The sequence below is a fragment of the Lycorma delicatula genome, chromosome 1, assembly GCF_047948215.1.
Source record: "Lycorma delicatula isolate Av1 chromosome 1, ASM4794821v1, whole genome shotgun sequence".
In the NCBI taxonomy this organism is placed as follows: Eukaryota; Metazoa; Arthropoda; class Insecta; order Hemiptera; family Fulgoridae; genus Lycorma; species Lycorma delicatula.
This window is the reverse complement of record NC_134455.1, coordinates 182,080,037-182,107,814: the sequence shown is the minus strand read 5'-3', so window position 1 is coordinate 182,107,814 and position 27,778 is coordinate 182,080,037. Positions and strand designations below refer to the sequence as shown.

Below are 27,778 nucleotides of genomic sequence, written 5' to 3'. Positions count from 1 at the left end.
TTGAAGAACTTATTGTAGGAATGAATTTATTAAAGGACTATGTTTTTCAGCAGATGATTAATGCTTTAATACTTTAATACTACAGATGATGGCTTAATACTTTCTCTGTTCAGTTACCATGCAAGATTTTGCTCATATGCCAGGAAGAACTTGAACTTGGAACTACCCAACAGAGACATAGAAATAATCGACGCCCATTATGAGAGTATGAAGCAACACTTGCCCATATGGCAGGAAGAACTGTTGTATATCTGGGTTCAAGTCGTAATAGAATGCCACATGTATGGTGCGTCCTATGACTTCGGTATAATTTCCAAAAAATCATGGTATCCAAGAAAATGTTCCTCTTCCTACACATTTTATTGAAGAACTTATTGTAGGAATGAATTTATTAAAGAACTATGTTTTTCAGCAGATGATTAATGCTTTAATACTTTAATACTACAGATGATGGCTTAATACTTTCTCTGTTCAGTTACCATGCATGATTTTGCTCATATGGCAGGAAGAACTTGAACTTGGAACTACCCAACAGAGACATAGAAATAATCGACGCCCATTATGAGAATATGAAGCAACACTCGCCCATATGGCAGGAAGAACTGTTGTATATCTGGGTTCAAGTCGTAATAGAATGCCACATGTATGGTGCGTCCTATGACTTCGGTATAATTTCCAAAAAATCATGGTATCCAAGAAAATGTTCCTCTTCCTACACATTTTATTGAAGAACTTATTGTAGGAATGAATTTATTAAAGGACTATGTTTTTCAGCAGATGATTAATGCTTTAATACTTTAATACTACAGATGATGCTTTAATACTACAGATGATGGCTTAATACTTTCTCTGTTCGGTTACCATGCATGATTTTGCTCATATGCCAGGAAGAACTTGAACTTGGAACTACCCAACAGAGACATAGAAATAATCGACGGCCATTATCAGAATATGAAGCAACACTCGCCCATATGGCAGGAAGAACTGTTGTATATCTGGGTTCAAGTCGTAATAGAATGCCACATGTATGGTGCGTCGTATGACTTTGGTATAATTTCCAAAAATCATGGTATCCAAAAAAAGGTTCCTCGTCTTACACATTTTATTGAAAAACTTATTGTAGGAATGAGTTTATTAAAGAACTATGTTTTTTAGCAGATGACCGCTTAATACCTTCTCCGTTTGGTTAGCATGCATCATTTCCATGCATCATTTGAGAACACTCCTTAGTGTTCTGAACTTTGAACTTGCATCCCTAATGGCAATCCCATTAAATTGAATTATATGAACTGGGCACTAATGTTTATCATAGAGATGGTGGTGGTAAGCACAGAAAAGACCATTAAATTAAATTATATGAAATGTGCACTGTTTTCATAAATATTGTGGTGGTAAGCACTAAGTTCTCTCCAAAACATGTTTTCTTAGTATCCGCTTAAATCTTTTAGTTAGATAAAAATTTTGTAAAGACAAATTCTTTATTAAAAGAATACTTATATTTTCTTTATTCAAACAAATATTTCTGTACATTGCTTGGTGTTGAACACTAAAACTATGTTAAAAAAAATAAAGAATTACTGAGCACCTTTAATAAGAAAAACTTTCAATTCTATGTGACTTTCAAATGAATAATCTTTCATCAAAGGAAGTTTACACTTTTTAAAACAGTTTGTTAATATTGTCTTTTTTACATATATAAATTATGTTTCATTTTGAAATAAACCGTTAATAATTATAGAGCTGGAGTTCTTTTTTCTAAAAAAAAATTATAATTGGATCGAATGTGTTATGTTTTATAATATTTTTTTGATTTGGATTTTTTTTGCTTTTGCTAAATCACGCAGTCATTTTTGTCATTTTAGTAGGTATTTTTCTTTTTTAAAAAATGCTGTATTCTGTCAATTGTGATTCATGTATATATTTATCATTCATAATTTATTATTGAATGTATCAGATCAATAAAAACTGAACTATAATTTAATAAGAAAGGCATTTAACTTGGTCTATTCACCTACAGGCTATGGAATAAAAAATACCTGAAATAGATTTGAATGCATACAAAGCAGGAAGGATCCAACAGGTTAAAAGATTGAAAAAGACTTTCTGAAAGAAGTACGTTCAATTAACATTCTTCCATAATTCACATTTTTTCAATGTTCCCTTGTATTGCAACAAAATAGGTTATACTATATTTGGACATTCTCTGCTCTTACATAAAGAAAATAAAAGGACTATTTTTTAACAATATGCTGTAATGAAGGAAAACTATAATTTTAACTATAATTTTATTTTTAATCTTACTACAAAATAAATCAAATTAAAAAATTATTACAATAGCTTCATTATCAAAAAAAGGGGGAAAATAAAATAAAAGAAGTGAAAAGAAAAATTATTGTATGGCCTATACCTTCCATTAGATATTTAAACAAACGATCAAAAGAAAATGTGCAAAAAAGGTACAGTTTACAGTTTCAGGTGAATTTTTGGAGGACAGAAATAAGAGTAATAAAGTTTGTATCTGAGTACATCTGTAACACAATAGAAAGGGCAAGAGTTTGGGACTGAAGTAAAAAAAAAATCCCGCTCAAGATAAAATCAGATAATACAAGAGAAAAGTCACTTAACAGAAGAGTAAAAGGAGGAATAAAGAAAGCAATTTTCATTACAAATATACTATTCACGGATGTAATAATTGGTTACATGATATTTTAATATTTCGATTAAGAGTATATAAATTACAGAAAAGAGTACATGATCTAGGTACTTAACGACTGTAATTGCTTCTCAAAACAGTACCTTTGATTTTTTTTTAAATGCTATGAACCCAAGGTTAAATATGGGTAGTATAAAATAGATACTTTTGGCACAACTCTTTAACCCAAATCAAAGGAAAAGGTTAAATATCAGAGATCGAATGCGAAAATATAAATATGAAAGTTTTGAATTTTTAGGATTATAGTGACAATTTACTTCTGACCTTGATCTACAGGTCGAGGTAAAATATCCACATCTTTATTACCATTATTTCCTAATGTGTACTTTGCAATCTGTTCAACTAGTGAACGATAAAATAATAAAATGGTACCAAGATACTTACTTTATTATATATATAAGCAAAAGGTCTGATATTAATGAAAATTAATTTATAAAGGTCCTACATTGCAAAATTAATATTCTCTAAGACAACTTTTTATTTCGTTTTTATCATGAGATACTTTTCTTATTTTTTTCTCAAAGTACCAATTTCGAACTTTTTTCAAACATTTTTCGAGTTTAAATTTAAATTATTTATATATTTATATATTTATATTTATTTATATATTTATATTTATATATTTACAAAACCATTTCGACTAAATAAACATTTTATTTTAAATTCATCTGCAAGAATAGAGTATAAATAATAAGTTCAAACCATAATTATTAATGTAATTTACAAACATAAAATTTGGTGGTTTTTCTTTTGCTTTCTTTTCAGTAGCTATTAAAAAATCTGATGTAGACAACAAATGACAACAATGTAGACAACAAATGACTTCCTTGTACGCCTATTAAATTACATAATATACACACTTTTTTTAAATGTACATAAAATTTTATTTCATTAATAACTTCTGATTTTTTTTATTGTTATTGAATTATTATTTATTGTAATTTTTTTTTACAATAAGAGGTATATTATTAATAAATAATATATTTAAATTAAAAAAAAAAAAAAAGATGAGGTCGGGTCTGAAACGATGTACCTTCCTCTTGTAAGATCCAAATATATCATTAATTAAACTTTTTATTTGGTTATAACTCTGGAACTAATGAAAATAAGTACTACTTATGATATATGTCGTTGAGAAGCTCGCAATGAGGCCTTATTACTAGAGAAGAAAAAGTCCAAATACTTCGTACAAGGAAGTAAAAACTAATTATTTTAAAAATTTCTTCTGCGATTAATTTTTTGTTAAATTACTCGTTTACGTTAAATTCATTTGAAATGAATAATTTCCTGCCAGTAAGGATAATAATGAACGATTTACACAGTTTATAAATTTTTATACAAAAGTTTAGGAGATGAGCGAGTTTTCTACTTAAGAAAGCTTGAGCATCGTCTAAGGTGGCTCTTTAACTGATGAAAAACAATTTTTTGTGTATTATGTATTTTAGATGAACTCAATAACGTTTATCAATAGCTCTGTTCTCTTCCCGGGTACTATACGCCATATACCTAGTGATCATACGTTCTCATCCAGTTGGTATTCTTTAAATGGGATGTTCGATTCTCTTTAGATTGGAGTTCTTTCGATCCAGATCCTTATATTTTTACTAGACGTACTTTGGATCCCTGATGTGAATGGAGACATCTTTGAGTTCTTTGTGTTTTTGTAATAAAATGAGCCTTCCTGTTCTTAACGCCGTAATTTGTAAAATTCCCTAAATTTTCTAATGGATTCATTTTTGTTTATATTTTCATTATTTTTAATATAAGTCCCTTTTTTTAATATACAGAGTCTCCCATATAAAACGCAACCCATCAATCATTCATCCATGAAATTTCAAAAGTCAAGCTTACTCCCCTACTCGTTACTGAAATGGACTCGTCCAACATCTGAACATCGCGGCGACGCAGTAGAACACTACCGATAGTAACAACAATGCAATCATAACGTCCAGTTTATTGCTAGAGACAAGATGGTGTTTTCGCTAGATGAACGTGTTATGCGACAAAATTAAGTAATTTTCGTTTATCCAGCCAGTTAAATACCATCTTCCAATCGCGATTTCATTTTTTTTTTAATCAGCAATCACCTACTGTCACTTGTGTGAATCAGAGCGGGATACGTGATAAATATATAATGAAAATCAGCACTAATGAAAATCCTGTACTAGAGTTACAGGAGTAAAAATTAAATGCAACTATACAGTCCTAACATTTGACAATCATCCTGCTGGTAAGTAAAGCAAAGTTCTATGATCATTTTTTTTAACCAATTAATGGCACCGATTCAAGAATAACTTCTGAGTCTTGTACAGACTCAGATCGACCATTTCTGAGATGTGTAGTTAATTGAAACCCAACCACCAAAGAACACCAGTATCAACGATCTAGTATTGAAATCTGAAAAAAAGTAATTGCCTTTACTAGGATTTGAACCTTAGAATTCTCGACTTCAAAATCAGCTGATTTGCGAAGACACGTTTACCACTAGACCAACCGGGTGGTTTCATTCAGGAATACTTCATTGTAAAGACTTCAGTGTCTTTAACACAGACGGAGCGAGGACGATGCCAATTACAAAATACCAAAGTGCTTTAGTCCACACTTAAATTTTCCCATTTAAAAAAACACCACAAAGTTTTTGTACTTTCCTGGGATAAGTTATTTATTCTTATACAGTGGAAAAATAATAAGTGAAAAATAATGATACATGAAAAAAGTTTTTAAAATGTTAAAATCACCTTCCAAGAATTTTTTTTAATTTGTCTACGTTTACTAAAAAATGTTAAATGGATGAAACTAAAAAACATTCCATTGAAAAATGTACAACCAAAAAATGTTATCCAAGATATTTTTTTTTTTGAGGGGGGTGTATTATGATGAAACTTTATAGTAGTATTATAATTAAAAGTTTAGAGACAAAAAAGTTTCAAAAAATCGATATTTTTAAAACTGTGATCGGTTACTCCTATACCTAGAAAGACCAAACAAATATGAAATAAAAAGATGGTTTTTTTGATTCAAAAATTATTAAGCTTCCTGTCAAAAGTTTATCCAGTCAAAAGTTATTAAGTTTCAAACACGCCAACACACTTACGAACGTTACCCCTCACTTTTTTTATTTTTCGGATTCCTGGGTCATGAAATCTTCTTGCAGCACAGCTCTGAGGTGATGCAGACAGAGACACACACACACATACACACACACACACACACACACACACACACACACACACACACACACACACACAGACAGACAGACGCACAAGTAGTTTTCGATATATAGTCAAATACTTCCTTAGAAATCTTTTTACAAAAATTAGAGGAGTAGATGTCTAGAAACAATAAGCTGAATGAATAACAAGCTCCCAGACTTCCAGAAATGGTTGGACCGCAAGCATGGTGAACTGGGGTTGGCATGCGAGTTGGCTCAGCCCCTTATCTGTCACAGGTGCTTCAAATCCTACTTGTGCGCAGACATTGAGATCCAGTGCGGAATAAGATACCGTAAACACGCGGTGGTTGATCGGCTACTTCAGCAGAGGTAACAGGGAGTATGCTGGTGGGAATTCGGCGTGCTTACCCCAGATAACATCATGGTAACTCTGCTGCTGACCTAATGGACGAGGCACACGGTGCCACAAGGTTTTTTTTAAACCTCTAGTCACGCAGGGAACAGACCTAATCCATATGGTATGTACACAGCCCCGCAACCACTCGGGCGCTCTTGTCACCGAATTAGAATAGCCAGAGCGACGTCCCCAGCGAATCATCGGCGAACAACGACTACGAGGAGCTTCCGCCTCTCACCTCCTAAGACTGGTCGCCCATAGCCTTCCGGCATCGGTCTCTCCGCCTCAGGTTAACTGCAATCTTCCAGTCTACCAGCTCCTCTCTTCCGCTGACACCGCAGCCGCAGTCGTCACTCTCGTCCAAGCATCTCTGTCAGCCAAAATCACACTTATTACATTGCCCACGTTTACTACGCCGTGGGTCATCATGGCAGCCCTGAAGTCTCCAACTCGTGCATGAAAACACTACGTGCTCTGCCGAATCCTGTTCCCCACAATCATAGCAGCATCTCGTGATACTCCTACTCATACGGTACAGGTAATCTTTAAAGCACCCGGTGCTTTAAAGGTCCCACAAGGTTGGCGAAGATTATCCATACGAAGATGGAAGAAGATGCTGGAAGAAGTGCAAGGGGTGAATAATTCCCACTAATAACTGTGTTCATATTACAGCAGGTTCTTTAAAAAAAGATAACAATCAAGCTTCTGCAGGGAGATAAGATTGCAATGGATAATAAATATTTTTAATTATATTATATAGCAATAAATAAAAAGTTTGTAAAGGAAAGGTTAGAATTTTTATTGCTTTTCCATTTATTTAAGGTACTTATTTATAATGTCGATAGACATGAGCTCTTTTTTAAATTATGTAATAACAGTTTGTCAAAAACGTTTGTAAATGTGCTAAAGGGATTAAATGATCGGAAAAAGTATTTGGCGCAAAGATAGAAATTATTTCAGACATCATTAGGACGAAGGAGAAGGTGTTTCATGGATAGGTTATTTAAACACCAGGTTGAACATAAGTCCGACAAAGTACAGGTAAAGGTTTTAAATGTTAAAACCTACATAAAACCATTGTTTAACCCATATGGGAGGGTTTATTATGGTGGGATGTTTGAATTGGAGGTTTCAGTGATTAGGATGCATGAATGATAAATTTACGCTTATTATTTTGGCATGTCTAAAACGAAAACACTTTTAATCTTGCCTACTGATGATTTTTTTTACCAATCGAAATAGCCATCTAGTTCAAAATTTTCAAGTAAATCGAATGTAATCTTGTTTTGCTATTTATTTTCATTAGCTGTTTAGCATAGCTCTTTATTTTTACTGAATATACCTATGACAAATAACGTAGATTAACGTCAGTAAAAAGTCAAATTTGCTACAAAAGTTGTTTAAACTGATCATTTCCTACTGTATTTTCCTTTTCATAAACGTATTTTCCTTTCACATAAAGATAGGTTTCGAACGCTTTGTTAGCGAGTGTCGGCTGGCGAAAAATTTCGCCCTGATTTCTCCGACATCGGTAAAATTAAGCCTGAATTTACCCCTTAAATTTGGTCCCGAGAATTACATTTTGGTTTAATTTTACCTCAGACGCAGAAATCAGAGCGAAATCTTTCGCCAACCGGCACTCGCTAAGGAAGCGTTTCTGTATGTTTTCTGTTTAGCCTCCGGAACCACAGTACGGTATTAATTCAGAGGATGAATGAGAATGATACGCGTATGTATGAATGTAATGAAGTGTAAGTAGTCTTGTACCGTTTCAGATTGACCATTCCTGAGATGCGTGGTTAATTTGAAGCCCAACCAAGAACACCGATATTCACGTTATAATATTCAAATCCGTATAGAAGTAACTGCCTTTACTAGGATTTGAACCTTAGAACTCTCGTTTTCGTAATCAGCTGATTTGCGATGACGAGTTCACCACCAACCCGGTGGGGCTAAGGAAGCGTTTCTGAACCTACGTTAATGTGAACTTTCTTCGCCAGTAGATCATGTCCTGAAAGTTAGTTACATTGTTTATGAATCAATCTGTATGTATAAACAAGTTAAATAATTATAATTTAGCGTTTCATGTTACAATTTAAACTAAGAATTTGTTAAATTATTTCCGTAATAGAGATAAGAAATTTTATACGGCTATTTCTTCCGGAATTGAATACATTAATTTTCACTTACCTGATTATTTGTGACGTGGTTAGTGTGTGGTGGTTCCTGGAGAATGCGTTCACAGCTGGGCCGTGGTACACCATCCAGGGCTGTGGTCTCTTTCAATTGTGGTGGCGAGGGAGGAGGTGGTAATTCTTCTTCAGCATACCTTGTTTTCTGTAAATAAAAAAATAACAAAAGAAATAATATAAGCATATGAACGCAGTATTTTAAGATTTAGAATATATGCTAAAGTTAAAGACTATAAATATTGACTGAAAAAAAGTTTGATTTTCTTAGACGATGTATCAAATCAAAAGATTGCAAAGGAAGGAAAAAACAAAAAAAAAAAAACAGATTTTTTTAGATTCTTCAAATTTAGACTGATAAAATCAGCAGCCCATAAAAATAGACTCGACAAATATTACCACTAAACCTTTTATCTAGAATTTCACGATAAGCCTGAAAAAAAAGAAAAAGGAAATTTAAAGAATTCTTTTTCACGCGTTTCTTTTAAGTCAGTTTAAAATATTAATTTTATTTAAATAGTTTTTAATTTTATCTTATTTAAAATGTGGGTAGATCTACAATGTATGCTGTCATATGAAAAAAAAATTGTCTTCAAAGAACGTGTAAATTTCTATAATATGAGATAAACAGCTTTTTATATGAAAGATTATCAAATGAATAACAGTACATTGTTGGTACCTATTTTCTGATGCAAGAAACAATATAAATCAAAGGATAAGTATCTAAGAAAAACTGACGAAAGAAATAAATACTTCCAAATTAACGCTAAAGTGGCCTTTTTATAAAAGCAGTTTTCTATTCAGAGGTTTATATTTTGGAAATCAATTCGTTGGTTATGTACTTAATCCTGTAGGTATAAAACGCTATACAATCATTACAAACGAATAAAAATATTTTTTTCAAATATATCTCTTGTCTGGATCATGTAATTTCATGCTTCAGAAATATTTTATAGTTTTAATTTAAGTTATCTGAATAAAACTTATTACAAAGCAAGAGAAAGAATATTTGCAAAAAAAAAACTTTTTAGTCTGTTTAATAAAAGTTAAAAAAAGTTTTTTTCTTTAATTTTTTTAACAGACTAAAATTCAATAAAAGTTAAAAAAAGAATATTTGCAAAAAACAAATTTTAAACTTTTATTGAATTTTCATTTATTCATTTTTTTACCTCCAGGACCATCGTTAGGTATTACTTGTAGAAAATGAGATGAATAGAAATTTTTGTAACGTGTGAAAATGCCATGTCTGACCGGGATTCGAACCAGGGACCTCCGGACGAAAGGCCTATTGTTAATTTAGGGGTGAAACGATTAGTTATGTTTTTTAGAGCTCAGGATATACTTTTAAACAATGCAATGAAGAAAACTAGTAACGTGGTAGTGAATACTTCTGCTACTTCCTTTGACCATGAGTTTAATCCCATCTAGTAATAAATTTAATCATTTAGCAAGTAGGAAAGTGACAAAATATGTCTTGTATTTTTGGAAAATCTATTTATTTGTTATATTATTTGATTAAATTCAATTCAATTGCAATTTCACATTAAATAAGCCACATTTTTGTGAATACAATAATTACATCATAAGAATTTAAGGAGAAAAAATAAAATTAATTGAAAAAGGGTAAAATTTTGTAATTCTGACAATTCTTTTGCAGTTTTCTAACAACATTTCTTACTAAGGATGTTTTTCCGGTAATAATAAAAACATTTAATCACAGGAGAGTCAGTTAATTCATCTAACTATCAGTATTACAAAATGAGATTAAGATTTTGTTATACTAATAAAGTAATAATTGTTTTAATAAATTTGCAATTTATTAATATGACACTAAAATGCCCCACCGTTTGCACGACACTGGTGAGTTCGGGCGGCTATAAACGCATCACTCTGTTTGTTTTTAAATATTGCCTTTTTTATAAAAAATATTATTGCTTTATTAGAATATTATCGTTTTATTGAGAACGCAGTAAAGAAATTGAGTAATTTTTGTATTAAATCTTTTTTTAAAATAAATAGAATTTCATTGGAATAAAAAAAGAACATGTTTTAACAGTATATAAAATTTAATTTTTTCACTAGGGTAATTAGAAAAATAAGATATAACACTTCGAAGACAAACTTTTTACTTTAGTGACGAATAATAGTGATGTATTAATCTTAGGAAGCGACATATATTAGTACCTCAGGTGTTTTACATCAGCCACAGTCATTACAAAGACTGGGAAAATTAACAGATTGTAATACAACAAATTAATATACCCCTTAATGTCAAGAAACAAAGCACTCCAAACAGTACCTTTACCCCCAGTAATAGGGAATAGAAATTACCGAAATAATATTTTGTAGCAATAATTACAGATTATTTATTATAAAAAAGGGATTACAAGGAATCGTAATTTGATTGCTTATGGGAGCTTATTTTATTTTTTATGGAATAAAAAACTGAATTTATATATACATATTTTACTTAATTAGTCACGAACATCTGCTCTAAAAAAGATTATATTTATAATTACTTTTTAACCTTCCTTTATAATGATTATTAATTCAAATAATTTATCTTTACGTACATATGAAACTTGCAATGTCTGAAATCCGGCAATGACGACAATGTAGGTACTACCTAGGGGCAATGTCGACATTGCGTAAAATCATTCGGCATTGTCGACAATGACTAGACCACTAGACAATGATGACATGACCTAATGATGTCTAAGCATTGCTGACAATGCCAGACATTCTCTAGGCAATGTCTTTTAACGAAAATTAATTTATTCTCGTATGATTCACGGGAAGAATGCTATAAATGATAATTTGGTATCAGCGAAATTAAGTTACGAATGATATTAGGTTCACTTAAGACCAATTAATTTAGGTTAGGCTTAAGACGAGGGTTTTGGTAGATATGTAATACACATTATTTACGAAGTAAATAATTGTGCTTGTGAAATTTAATTGAGTTTAGTTAGGTTTAGATCAAGGCCAAGGTTAAGATTAGGTTAGGTAACTAACGATTTCATGCCGGCCTCCGTGGAGCGAGTGGTAGCGTCTCGGCCTTTCATCTGGAAGTCCCGGGTTCGAATCATACATCTACAAATCATTCATCTCATCCTCTGAAGCAATACCTAACGGTGGTAACGGAGATTACACAAAAAACAAAAAAAACTAACGGTGAAGATTGTACGAAATCAATATAGGTTTGCTAACCTCGTCTAATTAACCTCAAATATTAAATATTTTGATTGTTAGTCTGAATGCTTAATTGTATACAATAAAGAATTTTATTTAATCCGAAAAAAATGTTTATTATATTTGTACAGTGCTGAATTAAAGATTTTTGGTGACAGTACTGTGTAACTTTCGAGGAACATAACTCGGGTGAAAGATGTACCCAAAGAAATTTCAAGTATAACGATTAACTTAGATTCTAAAGAAGGTATATTCCAAATTTAATCAAAATCAGAGGCGAGTCCATAATTGCATATAATTAACGTTGTGATAATTATGTATTGTGTAGTATTATGTATCGACATTAAATTATTAATTATTTATATTTAAAAAAATATGGAACGTAAACATATATATATAGCAATGTATAATAACAGTAGTAATATTAACAATTATTGTTACAAAAATCACTACTTTCAAAATAAAGGTCATGCCATTATTAAGAAATAATCGGTAAGATACAATGCATATTAATCAATATAATTTTATTATATTTTAAAATTTAATTTTTTATTAAACTGTAATAATAAAATGTTATTTTGAGTAACATAAAGGTTTGTAAGTAACAGTTAAATATTTGAAAGAAAATCTGAAAACATAGTTACAATGCCAGGGGTAGTTACAAAGCCAGGGGTAATGATCAGAATATTAAAACTTTTAAACATTATTCATTTAGGTGAAGGTAAATTACCATATTTACTAGCGTAATTCAAGCAGTTTTTTTACCAACATTTTTTACCTAAAAGTAGGTGCGTGGTTTATGCGAGAAAACGATTTTACATAGGTTTATAATGAAAATAAAATCTGGTAATCATTGAGATGATGATATTTATTTGACTGAATATTTAAAAAAAATATTGTGTAAAAATAATTTAGTTGACTGAATTATGCGAGTAAATACGATAATTAAACAAAACACAAAATCATTAAAAATTCAATGACAGAAGAAAAATAAACTTAATTAGAATTAAATAAAATGTAAGGGAAAGGAAAAAAATGATGTATTAAATATTAAGAAAGATGAACATTTTATTAAAAATTAACAGAATTTCTCTAATTACTTATTAAAATGACAAAGACTGGATATAAGGATGATATTAAATGGAAATCAGTTTAAGAGCCTTTATCTAAATATTTACAAAGATTTGAAATGTAGCGCTTTATCGATAATAAATATGGATAACATGAAAAACAAAACAAAAAGGTCAAAGAACTGATCTTTGGAAATACGAGTATAGTGTTATGGAAAAAAATGGAAAATAACAAACGTTAAAATTTTGAATGAAAGCGGCGAAAAAAGCAGCCCGGAAAATTTATATTAAAGGAAGAGTTTATAAAGATATCCAGAATCATTTAGTAGTAATGATAGAAAATTAAATTATTATGGATTTGCACAAAGATTAAAACATACAAAGCAAAACATGGGAGGTTCAAACATAGACAGGAAATTTCGTGTTGATCGTATAATAAGTGTAAGATAGATATGAATATGGAAAACCGTTTGCATATCTGAACTTGTCACTTGTTGCTTGAGAGAGCAATCAAACACTTGTATCTCTCCTTCCATATCATATCTGAACTGGTGGTATGCAGTGATTTGTACAGCATAGTGTCATTTATTTATTTATTATTTTTTTAATAAATGAAAAATCAGGTTGACAGTGAATGTATATCTCGGTTAAGAGTGGATCAGGGTAGAGTTGGAAGATGAACTTCATGCGTGATTACCAAGAATGTCAATCAATAAAAAAACAATCGAATGAAATTATAATATTTATTTCGATAATTGGCTAATTATTAAGCGTGAAATTCGTAAATAACTTAAAAAACATACGAAAAGTATAGAAACACTGATAAATGATAGTAGATCATTAAAAATTTGGCAAAAAGAATGTTAGGTGTGCTCCCCGGCTATTGCAGCTTGAACACAAAGAAACGAATTATTGGTTGCTATTTAACAACTTTAGAAGCAGTAAAAAACAACTGGAACAATTGTAAAGACTGTAAAATCCTGTGTTGATGTGGATTTATTATTTCATCAAAAATCATAACAAAATGAAAGTTAAGAAAACAAGATTAATGAGGGCAGAATACATACAATATGCCAATAGATTTTTATACGAAAAAAGGAAAAATTGAACAACTGTTTAATGTAAGAGTAAAAATTAATATGAGTAACCAAGAAACAATAAATTCTATTATTTTAAAAAAGAAAACTCCTTGTAGTGTATCTGAAATGTATACTTTTCTATTAAGTATGGGCATTAAAAAAGGGAGAATAAAGGCTAGAGGCAATTGAATTGCGAACACGAGGAAGATTGGGGAAAATTAAATGGACAGAGTAAAAAATGAATATCTGTGATGAGAGTAGGCAAAAGTAGAAACTTAATCAAAACAATTAAGAATAGAAAATCTAATTCGCCGGAACAAATTAAGATAAGCATCGATTAAAACAGTATTAGAAGGATTAGTTAAAGGCGCCAAAAGAAGCCCGGAAAAGATTTAAAATATAATAATCTAAAGTGAAATAAGATATATCAAGATGTAAAAAAATTAAACTGCAAATAAAAGATAACGGAGACGAGCAAGCGACCTGTTCTCCCTGAGACAGGTCAAATAATGACAAACTGACGATTTATATTTTTCCCTCTAGGGTATTGCTTACCTTCACACTGCCACTTTAATTATGAAAACGCTATAAGAGCTCAACTGGAATCTCCAAGAACATTCTCCCTACAGACAAGATTAGGCGCAAACGAAATTATCACCTATTCAGCCCCTATAAGGAGTGATTACGAGAAGGAAGTTCTACTCGAATGAGAATGGTTTTTCAAGGGTGGATAAATAAGCAACCAATAAACCTTTTTTGGAATATAAAACCTTCCTGAGAGCTGTAAGTAGCGCACATTAGCGGCAGGAAACTGAGTTGAGAAATAGTGCATGCGACAACTTAATTTATCCAATAAATAAAATATAAATATGAAATTCCTGTTTGTATTTCTTAATAATGTTCTTATTTAATTTTTTTCATAATTAAAGATGAAATTTTTTTGTAACTGTTGACGATAACAGGATAGACCGTAGTCTTTCTGATAATGTAGAGTGAACCTATCAACTACAATTATAGTTTTGTAATTTTAAGTACTAAAGTAACATGATTTTTTTTATTATGCTCGATAAACTACTTGAATAATTTATTTTTAAAATAGATAACAGTAAATAGTCCGCAAAGAAAGTGAAATGAAGATTGTTTATCGAGTTGAAATTCAGAAATACCAACACTACGTTGATATCACTGTTCGTTTTTATTCACTTAATTTAACTGGATTTTAATTATAACTTTTTTGACAGTTTCTAAAAAAAAATATAAGTCACCAAATATTTATACATTAACGTCGAACAGAAATCATCCGAAGAGTTATTCGATTTTGTGACGATGAGAAACAAACTGGAAAATGCTCGTTCCAGTTAATTACCTCATAAAACGATCCACTTCAACCTCTGAGGAATTTTTATTTGTTACAGATTATTTACGCCCAAAAATTTCTTCCTGTTGGTAACAAATGGCGAGGAAAAATATAAATTTTGTTAAATCTACTACAGCGGTTATGATTAACAATAAATAAGGGGATGTGGTCATTACTTTTATAAGGAACATTAAGTTTCAATACAATTTTTCTCGAAATTTGTCTCGCTAAACGCAAATCCTCACGTATACAATTTCTTGTTTTCTTTGATGAAAGGAATACTATTCTAACCTAAACTGATATTAGGATTATAATTTTACCCTAGATAGCCTACAAGATTCTAAAAAAATCTTTATAATTAAGTTTGAATTAAAAGTATTAACAATTAATATTAAATTCGTTAGTAAAATTTCTTAATCAATCGTTACATCACATCACAATAAACATATGTTTAAAATTTTATACCTAAATTTACAAGAATAACAATACAGACAACCAAAAAGCAGGTTAGTAAAACAATAAAAAAACATCAAATTGGTAATTTGCTTACATTACATAAATCAAAACTGTTTTTAAATGACAAAACAGCGTCCATAATTTGATTCGAATTGAATCATTTAATACCTCGACATGTGACAACTCGTGGCGGGAAAAATTTCGCTATTTTCATAACCACCTTATTAGATTTTTCACTCTTAATATAAAAATATATTATGAAATTATCTATCAAACTTATCTATCAGTTAATCTACGTATTAGAACTCAATTAGTAACCTATTTGGAACTTAATGAGCAAATATTTTATTTTTAAGTGTCTTAAAAATTATAAATGAGGAATTTTTTTTTAAAAATGTTTACGCCGCCCAATTTAATCTAATATTAGCTAAAAGCTTAATTTAATCTATACTGACTTAATACAGATTAAACTAATCTATTGATTTGGAGGCCACTTTATCATCCCATATCATTTCAAAAATATCTGTTTTTATTTTTTTACATTATCATGAATTCGCAAAGATGTTTCCAACTTGCGCCTAACACCACTCTTTTCAATATCTGAGCTTTGTTGAACATCACAATTCCATAGATTAGGTGTGTTCACCTGATTTCGGATCTTCAACATTTTCGGAATGATTCACGGTAAATTGCCAGAAGTGCAAGCGTGAGGCAATGCAGAAATACCGTTGTACAATGTCAGTAAGTCTGATATTACTGTTGTTGTTGGCAAAGTTATAACGTGCAGCAATCTTTCAGCAGATCTGTCCGGCAAGGCGTATAAAGTAATATTATTTGTTTTCTCCCTCCAAATATGCTGCAGCAGTACACTCGCCCTATTTTGGGAAGACTTGTGTTTTCGAATTATTCGGACTTCCATTGACAATTTAGTTCTGGATTAATGAATAAATATAAACTTCTCTTAAACAGTTCTTCCAGTCAGACAAAGTATTGACGATCTTAAAAAAATTAATTTAGTAGTAATTTAAACAAATTTAAAAAAAAATTGGTAGGGCGGATTTTTCACACTATGCGTACGTGAAAAGAATTAGGGATAATAATGATATTTTGGATTTCTCCAACCACGTGCTTTTCCTAACTTTAATTTTTTAAGTACCAGTAAGTGGACGTGCAAGTTACATTGTCATCTATCAGTTAATGTTCATAACACCAGCATGACTAAGTGATAACCTAAGTTACACGCATGTCTCCTGTGTAAAATCCCTTTATCATGTACAAAGATGCCTTCATCAAGGCATCTCGAACTAATAAAACTCAATCCACTATTAAGTGAAGTGCAGCAGGTCAACGAGACTGCAAATACAGAATGAGTAATCGCTAACAGACCCAACACAGGAATAAAATATGATCTACAATACGACTATATAAGGAATTATTTGCTTATTTACAAAAGAATCTTTTCGTTATTGAAAATATTTATAGGTTAAAATATTGCAAGGTAAACTTGCAATAATATCAATCTCAACAAAGAATTAAAATAATAAATTTACTTTTTTAAAAAAACTTAAAGATAAATAATTGTAAATGTACATTATGAAATAAATAAGAGTTGGAATAAAGTCATATATATATATATAAACAGGAAAACAAAATATAAAAAAACTTAAAATATTGTCATATGTTAAAGAAGACATTTCAATACAAAAAAGAGGGGAAAAAGATCAACTTTTCCAGAAATATTAGAGAATAAAAATATTTTACTAAATTCTTGTTTTTTTATACTTTTTTCTAACTTTTTCTTTTAAAGAAATAACTCTTTCTGTTAAATTAATGACGCCCGTGGAAAGTTGGAGTTTCTGATCTTACACCTTACGTACATATAACATATACTTCCTCACTCAGGTGTAGGATTGTGATGTGCTCACTTGGTATAGTGCGTACCGAGGAAATAAAATACTCGGGACTGATCAAAATTAGAGCTGCTGCCTTGAACTAAGTAGTTGGCTCTACAAAGAATAGGGGAAGAAAACCCGAGTAAAAAATAACCCGGTTCCCGGGTTGGGAGTTTTGCGTCGGGCTAATAACTTGAACAAAATAAAACGTTATTCGTTAAGAAACCAAAAAAAAACCTTGAAATCGACCGCCTCATACCGAAACGAACCGGTATCGAAATATGGAAGTTCTTAATGATATGGAAGGAAGGATGGATGAGAGAGATTTTACAAGGAGATGGCGATGGATAGGCAGTGTTGTGGAAGATTAGTGATGGAGACCAAGGCTCACACTGGGCTGTGGTATCAAAAAAAGAACAAATTAATGATGAGCAATTGCTTGACGAAAAGAGTACTTAAAGAAAAGTTAATCTATTCTTTTTTTATATGAGAAAAAGATAAAATTTTTCATCCTGATAACTCCTATTAAAAAAAATTCAATTCGATAGGTTGAAGCGTTAAAAATTGAAAAAAAATTAAATAAAACCCTCTTTCTTAAGCAATTTTATGGAAATTTTTTTTACAATTGTTTACATTTTGGTGTTCATTCCAAACGCAATGTTAGTATTATTTTTTTCGTAAACTAAAAGCCAACGTAATAAATAGATTTTTCCGTAGATATGATAAACCCGTAATACTACTCTGAATTCCCCATTTAATTTTTTCAAAAATGTATTTTTATCCGTAAACAAGCTGTCACACCTAATTTCATAACTAAATCCATTAAATTAAACAAGCAAACATATGGTGTGAAACTGAATTGAACACCAACATGTTTAGTATTCAGTAATAAACTACAGTTCTAATTATTTAATGATATTTATCTCATGAAGATAATAAATTCTAACTTTAGTCTACGTCAAAAACATAATTCTGTGCACGCTCAATTTTTATCTGTAGAACATACATTATTCCCGGTGTACTTTATTGTATAGTACTTCATATAAGATTAAAATTGAACATATATTTACTGATAATTATATATAAATAATTATGCAACTAATATTTTTGAACCCGGGGGATATATAAACGTCAAAAAATACAGAACTCTAGGAAGAGTATAATTATTTTTGCCGATTATAAATTGTTCTTATCGTTTTTTTCCTGTCAACTAGAGATAAGGGATTTAAAATTTTATATCGGTTAAATATGTGAAAGAAGCGTTATAGAATTTTATTGTTTTAATTTTGTTTTCATACAAATTTTAAGTATTTTAAATTAATTTTGATATATTTTAACTTTTTTTTTAAGAGGAAAAACCTTACAGATCTTTTATATGACATCCATTAAAAATGCGGTCCATATAAATAATGTAATCAATGCCATTGGCAACATTCAGCTACCGCTCTTAGGAATTCGATATCAGGAAGAATGTTTTATTAACTTCATTTACCGGAGCAAGTGAGGAAGTTATTTATCTTATTTTATCAATATATATCCAGGGAATATGTATATTATTAACGTACAGGGAATATGAAATTATTTATTGATATGTATTTTATCAATACATATCGATGTCGGAACGCCGTTGATTTTTGGGAGAAATAACAAATTGTCCTTTCACGTAAAATTAAACCTGGCCTAAGTTTTATTATAATATTAAGTGTTGAAGAATTTGCGACAAATTAATTCGCTAACAATCTATTTCACGAAAATAGTTCAAGATATGTTTTTCTTCTTGTCAAAGTAAACATCGAAATGAACATGCATTTTTCATAATACTGACATGTAGCCAATCGCCTGTAATTTTATAACATATATTCTTGCGGTCTGTTATAATACAAAATCAAACGATACTGGGAAATTTACAACCCTGCAATACAACAGACTGTTGTATTGCATAACATCCTGAAAATATTAAAATAAAAAATCATTTTCAAATAATGTTTAATAGTTAAATACACTATTATTCTCAAAAAGAAAACAAAATGTTTCTGAGCAAAACTAAAAATTTTAACACTATAATCGCGTGTATGTTTAACCAATGTGACTTCACTGGAAAAAAATCTACAAAACATCTAGAAGAGTGCATGCGTGCGTCAATAAGTACTAATAGCTTCTACCAGTAAAAATAAGCTAAACCACTGTTAAAAGTAATATAACTTTTCAGATCATTTATTTTTCTTAGCTAAAATTTACAAAAACATTCTATTTTAGTTCACTAGTTATTTATTACAACGCTGGTAATAGAAAAATGTAACACGCATATGCAGCTGAAAATTTTAACATGAAAATCAGTTCTTTTTATACGACAATATCATTTACATTTATGAAATCATCTAAACACCAATAATTTAAGAAGTTACATTAAACACATAATTTTATTTAATAGTGAAGATCCCGTTTTCAGAGATGTTTCCTACGATGCAATATTACTTTGACAAACGTTTGCGTGTAATTTAAATTACAAATAACATTGATATTTAAAGATTTTAACTTTTATTTTGGTGATAGATGTAATTCTAGGAATAAAATTTTTTTTTTGAACTGATGATGGTAGTACTTCAAAAGACTCTTTCTGCAATATAAAGTCAGAATTTATCTTTACTGTAAGAAGTAAAATATCTTAGAATTTTAGTGTGTAAAGATGTACAAACCTGAAAAGAATTGTAGCTAAAATTACCTGAAATATATTCTCTATTATATAAGCAAGCAGTTTGTTTATAATAGATAAACTATTTTCTGTTATTCTGTAAAGTATTTAAAATTATTTATTGAACATTTAATACACATTTAAATGTTAACATTACAATAATTAATTGTAAACACGTTATTTCTTAAAGAAAATCTGTGTTGTCCAACTAACCTTTATAGTATGTAGTTCGAACCTTATTTATTATAATTGCATCGCTCCATTTTTGTTATCAATAAATAATACTATCGAGATATATAAATCCATATTTAATATGTTTATAGTTAATATTTTCCTGTACGTTTAAGTAGTTTTCATTCTAATTGAGATTACATATTTTATATCTATTTATTCTAAAAGTGAATGCATTTAATATTCTATAACTGTATTTAAAATTTTTACTTTTTTAGTGAGCGTAATCATGATTATATCGTAAGCAGTTGAAAAATAAATGGGACGTTCCTAGTAGTAAAAGTGCCAAATAGATTTTTACAGCACACTTAATATATAATAGTTATAAAATTCAGTACTACATACTCGTAAACCATATTTCAGGTAATTTTTTCTCAAAATATAAAAAAAGATGTTGATCCCAAAAAGATAATTGTAGGTAATAATTGAAAGCAATCCACTACTGATCTGAATTGGTGGTCCGTTTCATTTACTGTTGGAAGATAAAACGATATTACAATAATGATTACATATATTTATATATAAATACATATATTATACATACATATATATATATATTATTTATACATACATATATATATTATTTATACATATTATATTTATATATAAATGATTACATATATTTATATATAATTCAAAGACGAAATAAAAATAAAAATAAAAAACACGGTTATTACAAATCAGGTGATTTTCGTAGTTTTGGGTATATTTACTTTTCACTAAATACCCGCATACTTTCCGACACCATTTTCAGTAAATACCGGAAAATATAAAAAAATTACGTGTAATAAAGTACGGAAACACATTCTATATAACCGTTAGTATTATTTGATGGTTTAGTTACTGTTTGCAAAAGCTTCTGCAAATGGTCATTAGATGATGCGACATATGGCTCTCGACTGTTTTAGTATTTTCTCGAATTTTGTGTTCGTGTGTAAATAACTGTCGGTTTGGCACGGTTTTAGAGTTGAATTAGTTTTTGGAGATTGTATCAATTGAATCTTTGATCAAGACAAGTGAAGTTTTAGAAGTATTTTTTTCGTATGAATATTTAAAAATGGATCGGTTTTTAGTAAACAGCAATATGAATAGCGAGAGTGAAAATAAAGAGTGCATATCGTTAACCAGCGTCAAAAGTGTGAAGAGGCGTAAAATCGACAGCTATTTTGACTTTGATTTTATGTCGATAAAAGTCAATGGCAAATCACAATGTGTTCTCTGTAAGAAAGTTTTGCCACTAAAGTGCATGTTACCAAATACGTTGAAACGCCATTTAGAAAACAATCATCCCAGCGCGGTTAACGAACCTCGTGACTACTTTAAAAGGAAGCTAAAAGAGCTAAATCAAAAGGCGTTGATATTGATGCATGTTTTTTAAAAAGCAGGCATCAATATCAAGCGATGATTTGCAAGAATCTGACAAAGTAGTAAATGGAATCGAAAAATATAAAAAGCTCCATACAATCGCAGAACTCATTCTACTGGCTGCTGAATATATGTTGAAAATTATGATCGGTGAGTCTGCAGGGCAGCTATTTTCAAAAGTGCTTTTGTATAATAACACCATCAGCCTCAGATTACAAGCTCATAGCGAAGGACCTCAATGATAAATTAATTAAAAAATTAAAAGGGAAGGAATTTGCTTCTTGATTTTCTATGTGCTATTTATAGATGATGATAACGTTGTAGAAGACCTTCTCTTCTGTAAATTTATCACTGCTATAAAGCATAAACGATCATGACAAAGATTGATCAAGCCTCGCACGGAGTGCTCGCATGGGGGGTTTAAACACGCCACAACTCACCCAGCAGCTCGAATGACCTTAAAATCGTTTCACAGCTGTCACTTAATCACTACTTTCGTACATACTAATTCGTGAATAAACATTAATGGAACAGAAGAAACATGGAAGCTGGGTGAAATAGCACACATAAATATCATATAAAATAGCTTCCCGTAATCTGGGCAATTGATTAACAAGTTCATGAAGCGGGCGTCAGCAAAAAATTTAAATCATGATGCACTAATAAATTTCGTAATATTTTAATAAATTAAAAACTTCTGGTTTTTCATTAATTATGTTAAAACAAATTAAATTAAAAAAGTTAAAGCCATAATAACATATAAAACATCTTATAAATATAAGGCTTATTGAATAACATAAGCATTAAAAATATACTAAGTGCAGAAAATTTTAGCAAAAGAGCGAAGCGTAAAAATAAATAAGTGCATCAAAGTAAAAATCAAATAAAAAATAAAAAAAATATTTTAGAATATACATAAATAAAAATGTACAGTATTTCCACTGCTGAACTAAAAATTTTATTTTAATTTATAACTAATTAATCTACTTTCAATTCCAACAAATAAAAAATAAATAGTCGATTAAATTTGATTTATATTTATAAATTTAGTTTGGGAACATCGAATATAAATAAAAATATTACCGTACAATAGACAACATAAAAAAGTGATTGTAGGCGTTTGGACGTTTGATATAAGTTTTTTTATAAAATCAGTAAAGCCATTTTTATGTCTTTAGTGTCCTGAGATATGACAAAACTCTCAAGAACAAACATCCCACGATAAATTGGTTAGCGTATTAACCGAATGTGAAATGATTTACTTTGACATTCTTAATTACCTACTAAAATCCTGGAATTTGACAAAGATAATTTTTCATATTTTAATATAGTATACAGAATTTTTTTATGGATGTTATAGATTTCGGAAAATGCATATCTAGAACAGATGTAAGAAAAGCATTTTTCATAAAAATATGAAAGATGGTTTTCAAACTAAATATGATAAATAATATTTAATTTATCTAATATTATGGTACTTTATAACAAAAGATTTTGTTATAACAACACCTTTCAACAGCTCAACTCGGGATATATTCTTTTGTTCAAAGTATAGGTATTCAATTTTGTTTTTTCAGCACATAATAAAAATTAGTTTTAAATAATATTTTGCAACTAGTACTGATTGATAAGCATTAAAAAAAGTAATAATTGCTACGTTATCATCAGATAAAATTGCTCGTCAATTGTATAACACTGAATACTTAATAACGTTGTTTAAACCAGAATTTCAACATAACAATTTAAAGGGTCAAAAAACGTTATGAATAGTTTAATCAAAACGTTTTTTTAATAAAAGGTAATTTTTTAGAAAAAAATTCAATATCGTTGCTACAATTATACTTTATTGTTAATTCTTCGTCAAGTTATTCTTATCATATGAAACATTCAAGCAAAGTAATTTTAGTCTTAAAAATAAAGATATAAAGTACATAATTTTCATAAGGAAAAATAATATTAGATATAAAGAATAAATAAAAAACAAGATTCAACTTCTGCTACTTTTTATTTACTGAAGAGATTTTTTTCGTAAAAATCCATTCTTAATTACTAAATTATACATATTTTAAATATTTCTTGATAAACTATAAATTGCAGTAACGCTATTTGCTGAAATAATTAATTGATAAATTTATTGATTAAGAAAGGATTACAGAATTTAATAAATATGTATATATTGATAATATGTGTGTGTATGTATATATATATATATATATATATATATATATATATATATATATATATATATATATATATATATATATATATAATTCATCAACATATATATTTTTCTACATATAAATATTACAAAAAGAGATGAAAAATAAATGCAAAAGAGCAATACTAATCTACAGCCAGCAGCTAAAATAATATATATATAAGTAATAAAAGAAAAAATTGTCCTATTTACTGTGCTTTATAAAACTCACACAATATGGATCCTTTGGTAAGACCTGAAATAATACCTCACACATTAAAGTATACAGTAAATTATATTTTTAAAAATGTACACAGAAAAAAACCAGCTCGATAAAAACGTACGAGTAATGAACATAAAAAAAATTAATGAAAAGATTATTATAAAAAATATCATTTTTTAAGGGCCTAAAACAATGGTTTTCAGTAAAAGAAACGTAAAAAATATTTATAAGTAGATCGATAAGAAGGAAATGTAAGTTATAGCTAAAAAACAAACATAAAACTTTAATTTCTTTTGAAAAAAGTAAATTATATAATTCGAAAAATTAACTATTTTCCTTTGCATAATAGCTATAACTCTTCTTTTTTTTTAAATGGAGCTTGCTTTATTAAAAAATGTTTTTTATTCAAATATATTTATATGTACATGACAGAAAATTCGAGAGGGTTATAAATAATAAACATCGAGGTGAAGTATCTGATAAAAGAGTAAAATAATTTTGTAAACCATTGTTTTAAAATGAAATGTCAATATTTTTTTAACAAATCTAAATGAAAATTACAATAAAAACATACATGAAAACGTATTCAAATAAAAATATATTATTTTAATATAATTCACAAGTTGTTTTTGAACTGCGTTCACTAGTTACTAATAAAATTTAGAATAATGGAATGATCTTTACATTGGAGTGCGGAAAGAAACGTAATCTGAAACAATAAAGGTAAATTGCCACAAGAATGTGGTTAGTATAGGTCATTTAAACACGTTGCTTATTAAATGACATTCAGGGGTAAAAATGTTTTTGTTCAATAGTCAAAATTCACACATAAACATATCGGATCGATAACTGAATACATTTAAAAAGCAAGAAAGTGTGGAAGGTGAAAATAATTCCTATTTTCACTGCTATTTTCCTTATTAAATATTAATTAATTGATACGTTTTGCATATTTTAATTTTTATCATTAAAATTAATCCACAATTTTTATTCTTCTCCAATAGCAAGCCGACTTACGTTGGCTTTATAAAAAATAAATTATGTTTCGTCTATATTCAGTCAGATGGCGTGGGCTAGAATCACAATTTTTACTCTTCTAATCAAGACAGAATAATTGAAATCTCCATTTTTTCCGTGTGTATTCCATTATATGGCGCAAACTATCAGAGTTCAGAGTTCAGAAAATACTAGGGAGTATCCAAAAGTTTACGTATAACCTTTAGATACATCCTACTATTTTAATAATCTATTTTTTTAATATATTATATATATAAATTTAATAGATTATGAATTAAAACATTAAAATAATTATAAAAAATTAAATTGATATAAAATTAAATATATATATAATATCATTTCGTAATATGTATATATTAAGTAAATATAATTAAATTAGAATTAATGAATTAACGCAAAAGTAATAATAAGGGTCATTAAATTTTTTGTGTATTAACAGTAAAATTACCGCTAAATTACGATAGATTGGTTTATGATAACGTAATCACCAGTAAAATAGAAATAACACATATGATATCATATCATATCGTATATGATATTTATAAAAATATATTTAATAAAAATTATTAAATAATACACATGTATGAAAGAAGTGTTTTTACCGAGAAAATTGACAACTACAATCTAAAGTAAAATGATCCATTTTGTTTTTATTTATTTTACATCATCATGTACATCATGACGGAAGGGATGAAAGATACTATAACAAAAGTAACTGATATCACAACCACCCAAAAACTATTTCCTTGTAAAACTGTTAGTGAATCTCTTTACGAAAGAGAGATTATGAAATGAAAAACTGACGAATAATACAAAACCCCGAAATATACCTACAGTGCTAAGATATCCATCAAAAAAGATATTGTCCCCAATCCGAAAAAAAATTATATTTTTAAAATAGTAAAGATTCACTTGCCACAAACCGTTTTAAAATATCAAAAAACACACGAAAAAAACAATCAAGCTACTCAATCATTAAGAGTAACATTATTTTGTAAATAAAACAGCCCCGTGGCGAATAAACCTTTGTAATTAAAAAAAAATATCAATTTTTTCGGATTTGGACAAACAATTATTTTTTGAAGAATGTCTTCAAAGCATAAGTGTTTTTCGGGATGGTCGTATTGTTCAGTTTTTTCCGTGCTGTATGCATAGTACTTCAAAAACAGGAAAATAGTTTTCTAATAATTATGTGCGAGCTGTTGCTCTCAGAGTTATCGATATTCACAACTTATCGGATAAAATAAAATGATTACATAAAATAAGTGTTTTAAGAAATAAATTTTTAATGAAATCAGGAGGATATTGAAATTGTTCAAACACCACTTTGCCCCCGGTTTAGTAAAGTCTAGGAGTTTCATCATTTCATTTTTTGGCATTGCTGTGGTATCATGTTACCCATTTGAATATCATTCAAATTCAGATGAAAAGCTGATTTGAAACCTAACATATTTCTTGAAGGTCGAACTCGATTTTGAGCCGGGCTTATACGTTACTCTTCAACTCTTTGAGAATGTTCTGGCGTAGAGATTCACGTTGTCTACGATCATAAATTCTATTAACCTTAGAAGTTATTCTTCCTATCTGTGAACTCGCCGATCTAGGTGCTAAGAAAATATTAATGCCAATTATGTGTTTGGTTTACCGCTTACCCTAACGGAAGTTCATAGATCAGGCTATAAACAATCTGCACAGACTAGTTTACTAGCGTGAGAATGAGTTGTCGTAGATCACAACTAGATTAAACAGTGACATTAAATTAAGTAAAACACATAAGTTTCTGATGAAGTCAATATCGATATCTAAATTCAATAATTCTCAAACCAACAAAATTTGTAAAAAATTAACGCGTAAAAATTCGCCATTCAATTTAATTCTATTATCAAACTAATTTGTTTTTATATTACGATAATAATACAAGTTGTTTTTTGTATAGATGACATTACATTTGGTAAATCACATAATTAACGGCTGAAAAAATTGATATTGACGTAGGCAATGATAATCGAATAGATAATAACAGTAAATGTAGTAAAAAAATTCCAGGTTATTAATTTATACGTTTTTTTACCAACTTTTCAAAGAAACAATACGGTATTACTTTCGGTCGCTTGATGGGATCGGGGGAGAAGATGAATTTTCTTTTCGTTTTGAGGTTGGAGTAGTTGAAAATACCTTTCACTTAAATTGGGGGTTCCTTATATATTTTAGACCTATGTATAAAATTTAGTGTCCAAAAATATCTAAAACTAAAATCAATTTCATTGAAATTTGGCAAAGTTGTAGCAGTGTATTTGAAGTTGTGCATATTGAAATTTGATGACGGTTGGTTGAATCATTCTTGAGTTACGCTAAACTTCAGGTCGAAAAAGATGTGAAGTTATGTTGACTGTGTAGTGGTGAATTTTTCATACGCGCTTATGCAGTGAGTTATAGTGGTGAGCGATTTGAAACTTAATGCTTGTGATAAGGTCAGCTAATAAATCGAACGTTTAGTATGTAGTGCGTTGTATTCTGAAAATCAGTACGTTTCTGA

At 29.3% G+C, this 27,778-nt stretch overlaps 1 protein-coding gene across 1 annotated transcript in view; it reads right to left on the bottom strand.

Annotated features, from left to right (window-relative positions):
• Positions 1-27,778, bottom strand: part of dlg1 (MAGUK family member discs large 1) — a 1,479,687-nt gene that overhangs the window by 908,885 nt on the left and 543,024 nt on the right. The window contains exon 3 of the mRNA XM_075368120.1: positions 8,473-8,619. Within this exon, the coding sequence (XP_075224235.1) occupies positions 8,473-8,619 (147 nt within the window). The remainder of the gene's footprint in view (positions 1-8,472; positions 8,620-27,778) is intronic.